This window comes from Rhincodon typus, chromosome 8 (assembly GCF_021869965.1).
Source record: "Rhincodon typus isolate 14 chromosome 8, sRhiTyp1.1, whole genome shotgun sequence".
In the NCBI taxonomy this organism is placed as follows: domain Eukaryota; kingdom Metazoa; phylum Chordata; class Chondrichthyes; order Orectolobiformes; family Rhincodontidae; genus Rhincodon; species Rhincodon typus.
Window position 1 is genome coordinate 77,258,621 of NC_063339.1, and position 9,212 is coordinate 77,267,832.

The window sequence follows — 9,212 nt, forward strand, 5'->3', positions numbered from 1 at the left end:
AGGAAGTGTCACCAGCTGCTCAGGCTAGTTTTAGAACCTGACCAATGGCTGGAGACACTGTTGTACCAATAGGAAGGTGGTCACATTGCAGAATAGAAGTGCACAGGAATGGGTGATTACCAGGCAGTCTAAGAGAATCAGGCAGGTAGCCAAGGGAGTAAGTGTTTCTATAGCAGTAAAAATGACTCTAGAATGGAGCGTCGCATTCCGGTGCTAGGTTCAAAGATGTCTGGACTCCAAAGCATCCTTTTGAGGGAAGGGAATCAGCCGTAAACCACGGTCCATATTGATACCAATGACATAGGCATGAAAAACGATGAGATCCTGAAGCCAGATTTCAGGAAGTTAGGAAGGAAATTAAAAATGAGATCTCGTAGAGTATTTATCTCAGAATTATTCCCAGTGCCACATGCTTGTGAATATAAGAACAGGAAGATCAATCGATTGAATGCATGGTGAGAGATCTGATGTAGGAGAGAAGGCATCAGATTTCTGAAGGGCTGGGGCCAGTTCTGGGCAGGTAGGACCTGGGCAAGTTGGACAGGTTACACCTTAACAGGACTGGGGCAAATAACCTTGCAAGGAGATTTGCTAGTGCTGTTGGGGTGAGTTTAAAAAAATTAAGATATACTGCAAGAAAAAAGTCTCCAGAGCAAAAGGTGAGCTGCAGAGGAATAAGGAGTGGATCAAGAGGACCATCAGCACAGAAATCAATGGCAGCATAATGTCACGAGTGCAGGTTGACTGGTAGTAGGTTTAGTCAGTATTTCAGATCTTTAAAGTGAAAGTTAGCATTTAGTTTGTCAGTATTCTCAAGACTTTTCTTCTCTTTCTCTGAGAAATATTTTGTTGGGTTTTCACAGTAAGTTCACACTTATTCAATGGGTAACAAATAGATTTTAGAGTTACAGGATGACAGGTCAGAGACTAAGTGGAGCATATATCCTAGGTGGTATGTGAAATCAAAGACAGACCATGTGTCCCAGGGAAACATGAGAAGTAACCCAAATTAGAAGGAAGTGAAATGGGCAACAGGAAGTTGAAAAGAACAGGCCAGAAGACATGAAAAACAAAGCCAAGCATTGAAAATGCTTCAAAAGCGGAATGATGTCAAAAAGGGCACTCTCCCTGTTTGTGCACAGCATTCACAAGGTAGATGATCTAAAGGCACAAGTAGAAATACATGGTTATGATCTAATCGCCATTACTGAGATATGGCTGCATGGTGACCAGGACTAGGAAGTGAATATTCAAGCAGATTCGATATTTAGGAAAAGCAGACAAGAGAGAAAAGAAGATGGAGTTGCACTGATAATAAGTACATCACAACATTAGTAACGGAGATCTCAGGTTGGAATAACAATGTGTGGGATTTGTTTGGCTGGACTTAAAAAATAGCAAGAGGGCAACACATTGGTGGCCTAAAGATAACTCCAGCCAAACAGCAGTGGTAGTGTGGGACATGGTATTAATCAGGAGTTAACAGAAGCATGCAGCATGGGCAATGCAGTTATCATGAATGATTTCAATCTGCATATAGACTGGGTAAACCAATTGAGCACTAAAGCTGCGGAGGATGAGTTTCTGGAGATTTTCTAGAGCAGCATATTGAAGAGCCAACCAGCAGAGCTGCTATTTTGAATCAAACATAATGGAATGAGAAAATGGCTAATTAACAATCTTGTTGTAAAAGAACCATTAGGGATGAGTGACTGCAATATCACAGAATTTTATATTATGTTTCAAAATGAGCTAGTTTATTCTGAAACAGGGGTGTGAAATTTAAATAAGGGAAATTATGAAGGCATGAGGCAAAATTTGACTGAGTTGGATTTGGAAAATACATTAAAAAGTATGACTATACATAGGCAATGGAATAGTCTTTAAATAACTTTAAAGAAGCTATGCATTTCTTCAAGGTGGAAAAATTCCAAAAGGCCAACAGTAGCTAACCATAAGACCAAAACAAGAGAAAAATATAGAGTTTCCAAAACATTATAGAAATTCTGAGGATTGGAAGGATTTTAGAATACAGCAAGGTAGGCCCAAGAAACTGATTAAGACAGAATAGAATATGAATGCAATCTAACAAGTAAACATAAAATGGACTGTAAAATAGATTCATAAAAGGAAGCATTTGGCCAAAAAAGTTTTGCAGAGTCAGGAGAATTTATAACGGGAAATCGTAAAATAGCAGAGAAGATAAATGATTGCCTTATGTCTCTTTTCACTTAGGAATCTATAAGCAATCTCCCAGAACTAGAGATTCAAGTGGCTAGGGAGCATGAGGAGTTGAAGGAAATTAGTAAGACAATTGTACCAGAGAAATTAATGGGAGTGAAATTTGATAAATCCCCAAGACCTGATAGTTTGCCTATCAGAGCGGTCATAGAGAAAATATGATACATTGGTGATTCTCTTCCAAAATTCAATAGATTCTGAATTATTCCTGTGGATTAGAAAGTAGCAAATATCACCTCACTATTTAAATAAGGACTAAAGTATAAAACAGGGAACTACAGACCATCAGCCTTATATCAGCAGTAGAGAAAATACTAGAATCTATAGAAAGATTTTTTTAAAATTGAAACGTAGATGACAATTACATGTTTGGGCACAGTTAGCATTGATTTGTGAATGGCGTTTGGTGAATTTGTTAAGATTTTTTTGAAGATGTTACAAACAATATTGACAAGGGAGAGCAGACATACATGCATACTTAGATTTTCAGAGGAGGCTGATTAGAAAAATTAAAGTTAAATGGGATAGGGGATGGTGTACTAGGATCAGCTAACAGAGAGAAAACACAGAATTTGAACAAACAGGTCATTCTCATGTAGGCAGGCTATGACTACTGTAAAATGGTACCACAAAGATCAGCACTTGGGTCCCAGCCCAATATATTTCAAAATGATTTGCAGGTGGGGGCCAAATATAATATCTCTAAATTTGTGAATGATAATAAGCTAATTGCAAATGTGTGCTTTGAGAAAGATGGAAAATAGCTTCAGGAGGATTTGGACATGCTTGGCCAATGCGTAAGAACATGGCTAATGGAGATTACTGTGAATAAATGAGGATATTCATTTGGTAGGAGAAACAGATATGCAGAGCATTTCTTAAATGGTAAGAGATTGGAATGTATAGGTGTACAATGGTATTCTTGCTGTCACTGAAGGCTAACATGCAGATGCAGCAAGTTATTAGGAAGGCTAATGGAATGTTACTTTTTATTGCAAGTATTGAGTTTTGAGCAGGACAGCTTGCTTCAATTGTACAGATGCTTAGTTAGACCACACCTGGAATACTGTATGCAGTTTTGGTTTCCTTACGTCAGGAAAGATATTATTACCGTAGAAGGAGTACAATGAAAGTTCACCAGACTTGTTTCCAGGATGTCAGGGCAGTACTCTGAAGAAAGATTGGGCCTATATTCTCTAGAGTTTTGAAGAATGAGATGTGATTTCATTGAATCTTACAAAATACTTAAAGATAATCAAGGTAAATGCAGATATGATGTGCCCCCAGTCTGAGAAAGCTAAAGGGGGTCAGCAGGCATAACTTAAAAAGGGCGAGGCCACTCAGATTGAAGATGAGGAGAAATTGTTTTACACAGAAGGGTGGGAACCTTTTGAATTCTCCACCACAGAGGGCTGTGGAAGATCTGTTTTTGAGTATGTCTAAAGTAATGATTGATAGATTTCATAGAAATCATAGAATCCCTCCAGTGTGGAAGCAGGCCATTTGGCCCACAAGTCCACACCAATCCTCCAAAGAGTATCTCACCCACACCCACACCTATCCCTATAACCCTGCATTTCCCATGGCTAATCCACCTAGCCCTGGAAACTATGAGCAATTTAGCACGGACATCTAACCTGCACATCTAACCTGGGAGGAAACCAGAGCTCTCGGCAGAAACCCACGCAAACACGGGGAGAATGTGCAAACTCCACAGACAGTCGCCAGTTGAACCCAGGTCCCTGGCACTGTGAGACAGCAGAGCTAACCATTGAGCCATCATGCTGCTGATTACCAGTAATGTACAGGCTTGTTGGGAAAGGGTGGGTAAAACGGCATTGAAGTGTTCAATTAGATATGATGTTATCGAATGGCAGAACAGGTTTGAAAGGCTGAATAGCCTATTGGTATGTTTCAAGATATAGCACAAGTGGGAGTGAGAAAGATAGCAGTGGTGAGGAAGACAATAGGATTAAGCAAAATGGTATGAGATAGAGATAACATCAGCAGTCATGAAAGATTGGGAGATAATATAAAAATAAGACTAAGTACAACCCGTTACAGGTAGCAAAAGAGAATGAGAAAGAGAGAAAGAGACAAGAGAGGGCACGAGTGTGATTAGGATATTCAAAAAGAAGGCTGGGGGGGGAGAGAAAAAGGAATAATGAGACAGGGGTTGGATGGAGTACAAGTGAAACTTGCAAAAAGATGAAGGTGGAGAAATATAGAAAAGGTTAGACAATCAGGCATAATGGATACATTTAGGAACTGATAAAATTTCTACTACCCTGTGCTAACCCTGGTGAGAGTAACTGGTTATGACTATTTTATGCTGCTGTAGCCCTGTATTTATCAGGAGCACCAGAAGCTGGTTAAGAGATACCAGCAGCCCACGCAACAAGTGTTTCTTGGGTATTGGGGAACAGGCAGGGAAATCAGGGCATGGCACTGGATGGAGGCATAGGAGAGGGACACCAGGATTTGTTTAACTGTGGCTTCCTCTTCAGCACAAATTCCAAATGCCTGTTACATAGAGTCATACAGCACGGAAACAGACCCTTTGGTCCAATCGGTCCACACTGAACATAATCCCAAACTAAACTAGTCCCACTTGCCTGCTTCTGGCCCACATCCCTCCAAACCTTTCCTATTTATGCACATATCCAAATGTCTTTTAAATATTGTAATTGTGCCTACATCCACCACTTCCTCGGGAAATTCATTCCACACGCGAACCATCCTCTGTGTAAAGAATTTGCCCCTCGTGTCTTTTTCAAATCTTTCTCCTCTTATCTTAAAAATGTGCCCCTAGTCTTGAAATCCACCATCCTAGGGAAAAGACAACTACCATTAACTCTATTTATACCCCTCATGATTTTACAGACTTCTGTCAGGTCACCTCTAAATCTCCTATGCTCCACTGAAAAAGTCCCAGCCTATCCAGCTTTTCCTTATATCTCAAACCTTCCATACCCATCAATATCCTGGTAAATCTCTTCTGAACACTCTTCAGCTTAATAATATCCTTCCTATAACTAGGCAACCAGAAGTGGACACAGTACTCCAGAAGAAACCTCACCAATGTACTGTACAATCTCAACATGACCTCCCAACTCCTATACTCAAAGGACTGAGCAATGAATGCAAGTGTGCTAAATGCCTTTTTAACCACCCTTTCTATATGTGATGCAAATTTTAAAGAATTACGTACTTCAACCCCTAGGTCCCTCTGTTCCATAACACAAGCCATGGCCCTACTATTAATTGTATAAGCTCTACCCTTGTCTGTTGTACCAAAAAGCAATACCTTCATTTATCCAGATTGAACTCCATCTGCCCCATTTGTTCAAGATCCCTTTGTAATCTTAGAAAACCGTCCTCACTATCTATTATCCCACCAATTTTGGTGCAATCCGCAAACTTACTAACGATGTCTTCTATATTCTCATCCAATTCTTAACTGGAAAGACATATGTGACAGCCTTCAACTTGAGTAGATACCAGCAGGAATTGGATGAGTGTTGTAGATAGATGGCAACGTCTTTCAACCCTACTTCCAGCACTGGGAGATTGGGCACCTCAACTGTGTTAAAGTAACTGTGCACAATATTAGTACCACTGAATTGTTTGCTAGCCCACAGAGCTTGTGCATATTGAATCCCCAACACATAATTCACTGTTTCCAAAACTTGCCTCATATTGGTCTGAATAAATAGTACAGTCAAGGATCAAAGAAACTTCCAACTTCATTTCACATCTCTATTTTCAACCTTATTGGAAGACGATGGCCTAGTCATAACCAAGTTAACTCCTGTGCTAAAATGTTGCATCAAAAATTGCCAGATAATATCACTATGTATTCAGCAATACATCATCAACGGTAATACATGAGGTTTTACTCATACTTGGGTACTCAAACACAATTTAAGTCAAATTACAGTAAGACACAGGGAGGGACATCATGTCTGAGATGTCATATAGAGGGAGGGTTTGATATCACACAGGGAGAGGAGGGAATGTAATATTACATGGGGGAGGCAGGAATGTTATATCACATATGTGCAGGCTCTTGTATCACAGGGGGAGGGAAGGACGGTCCGATATCACATGGGGAAGGGAGGAGGAGAGTCTGATATCATATGGGAGGGTGGGGTCTGCTATCACATGGGGAGAGAGTGGGGAGTATTGTCTCACATTCATGGAAACTGCTCCTGTAACTAACCAATGCACTATCTGTTCGCTTATTGTTTCTGATATCTCTCATTGAAGTGCACCAGCCGGTGGATTGTATCAGTAAATAACGGATATACTGTAATAAAACATCTCTCAATCAGTCTATTTTGGCCACTCTGTGGGCCAAGTAAGCAATGGAATGACCATTTGGTGTGTACATGTAATGACAGAATCATTGAAGAAAAGAGCAGTAGCAAGAGCTGGCATACCAGCGCACTTACATCAATTGAACAGCCCATAAGGGAGCCCCTCTCTGTTGCCTTCTTCAGGATCTTGAACAGATCCTTGGGGGCTTCCTTTATCTCAAAGAATTCAGTAACACCACCAGTAAAATCTTCCATGGCTTCTGTGGTATTGCCACCTTTCAGTGCCTCATATGATCCATGCAACCTGGGTGACAGGATAGAATAAGAGTCAAAGCACAGCCTAATATTTCTTGACAAGCTAATTCCCAATTATCTGACCTTTGCTCTTTATAACACTGATTCCTTGCTGAGATAGGGTTCCAAGAAAAACCCTCACCCTACAGAAACCTACCCAGTCGTCCATCTGAGGCCAGAGAGTTCGGGAGGTATTAAATTTTAATTTGAACGCAGGCTGTTTTCTTGTTAAGTGAGTACAAGGGTACTGGGGACAGTCATTTCATCTGAAAGTCAACATCATGGAGAACTCAGGTGAAAACCAGCAATGTTCCTGGAAATTCTTGAACAACGTGATAACTCTGAGACAGTTGAACAATGAAGCTGTGAATTTCTCTCAACCAATCAGGAAGTTTTAACCAGCAATACCAACATCAGATATTGTGACTCACTGTGACTGAGAATGACAGTACAGTTCACCCCAATGACTCACTTGGCATAGGCCTTCTCCAACAGAGCACTCCAAAACTCATTTCGCTCAGCAGATTTGGTAAAAACCAACTGGTTGTTGAATGTGGGAATTCGGTCATCAACAGTGACATCCACCCAGTCACCGAAACGCCAGAACTGCAATAAACAGTGAAATGGCGAAGAGGGAAATTTACTAATTTCACCAGATGATAAAGTATTTTTAATCCTCATTAAATATGACATGGCATCTAATCCACTCAAAACACTAGCAACCACTTTGAGACTATGTTACAATGGATTTAAGTACAAAACAGTCACTAGGAAATTCAGGCAATCTAGGTAAACATCTGAGGGAGAAAGGAACAGTGAGATATGTTGAATGGGGAAATGAGAAGGTTAATGTGGAACTCAAAAAATGGCACAGACAATTAAGCTGTTTCCCTTGTCCTCTGCAACTGTCAGATGGGTGCAGTTCCACAAGTACCTTGCAATTATTCATTCAAAAGCAAGTTTTGTCCATTGAGTGGCCCTCCTGCTCCTTTCCACCAGACTTTATCAAGTGCTCAATTTTGTCACTCCATTTTCATTTCCAATTCATGGCTAATAAGTGAGGAAGTGACTCCAGTTTCCCATCTTCTAAAAAATGGTCATCTGACAGTTTTGACAAGGGATGCAATGCTAATTTTACACTTGGGCAGCAAAATAAAAACCAACCCTGGAAGCTGAATGCATGAGAATGTTCTTACTGCAGCAGTCTGGGTTTTATCAGATGTGAGCTGCAGATCATTGAAACACGTCCAGCACACTAGCAATTTTCGTGCAGTTATCTGAAGATTTTGGGATGTTTAACCAAGCCTTTTAACTATAGAATACACAGAATTGAATTTTCTTCAAACTTCAGGTGTCAACTGAAACTTTAGAAGATCCAGCCTTAAATTTTCTACAAAGCCGTAACCACATGGTAGGGCCAGGAATCTGACAGGTAAGGTGTAGCAGGGTGTAAGGGGGAGGTGTGTAAGAGTGAGGGAGGAGTGTGACCAGTTAGAACTGCACCATGCAGAATGTCATCAGTATCTGACTTCAATGACAGGACATTCCTCTTCCAGCAATGTAATAGAAATGATTTGCCCACTGACACAGACATTGCCCTTTCAAGTGCTGGCAGCAGCTCCAAGTACTGGTAGACTTTAATTTTAGTTCTACGCACACTATAGTGATATTCAGGGTGACTTAGAGTTAGCATGAGGTCATTTTGCACTATTGAGTTTGTTGTGCAATTTAACTTGATCATGGCAAATCTAATGTCCAACTATCCACCTTGATTCCATACGACCATCCTCAGTTCTGAAATGTTCAATCAACCTGACATCAACAGCTTTTTAGTAGCAAGAGTTTCAGATATTTCCCAATATGTCGCGCCTAGTCACTTCCACATCAACAATTAGAGAATAACAGACCAGACAACTATACACCTACCTTAAGTACACAACACTCTCAAAATGTTCATGGATGCCTCATCCTTCTCCAGGGAATATAATCTGTCTAGGGGAGAAACATCCAGCTTGTCACTGTCTATTTGGATTGGAAGGGAAGAAACAGGCCTGTATGTTCCCTGACTATCTGGATAATGTGTCTGGTGTTCCCTGTTTTTCTTTGAGATACATCTGCATAATCTCTGTCTGTCTATTAGATGTGCCTGTGTACTCCCTATCTTTCTGGAAATGATATGTCTGTTAATTCTCTGTCTGTCTAGAGGATGTGCCTGCCTAGAGTGATTTGTCTGTGTGCTCACTTTTGCCAGGTAGGGATGTGTGTGTACTCCCCGTCTGTTTGCTTCACATTGAGAGATGTGTCTGCCCATCACATTGTTCACTTTTGCCAGGTAGGGATGTGTGTGTACTCCCTGTC

General features: G+C 40.6%; 1 protein-coding gene across 1 annotated transcript in view; it reads right to left on the bottom strand.

Annotated features, from left to right (window-relative positions):
* capn3a (calpain 3a, (p94)) overlaps window positions 1–9,212 on the bottom strand; it is a 94,100-nt gene that overhangs the window by 47,911 nt on the left and 36,977 nt on the right. Inside the window, exons 4-5 of the mRNA XM_048600157.1 lie at window positions 7,327–7,460; window positions 6,696–6,864 (exon numbers count right to left, since the gene is read on the bottom strand). Of these exons, the coding sequence (XP_048456114.1) occupies window positions 6,696–6,864; window positions 7,327–7,460 (303 nt within the window). The remainder of the gene's footprint in view (window positions 1–6,695; window positions 6,865–7,326; window positions 7,461–9,212) is intronic.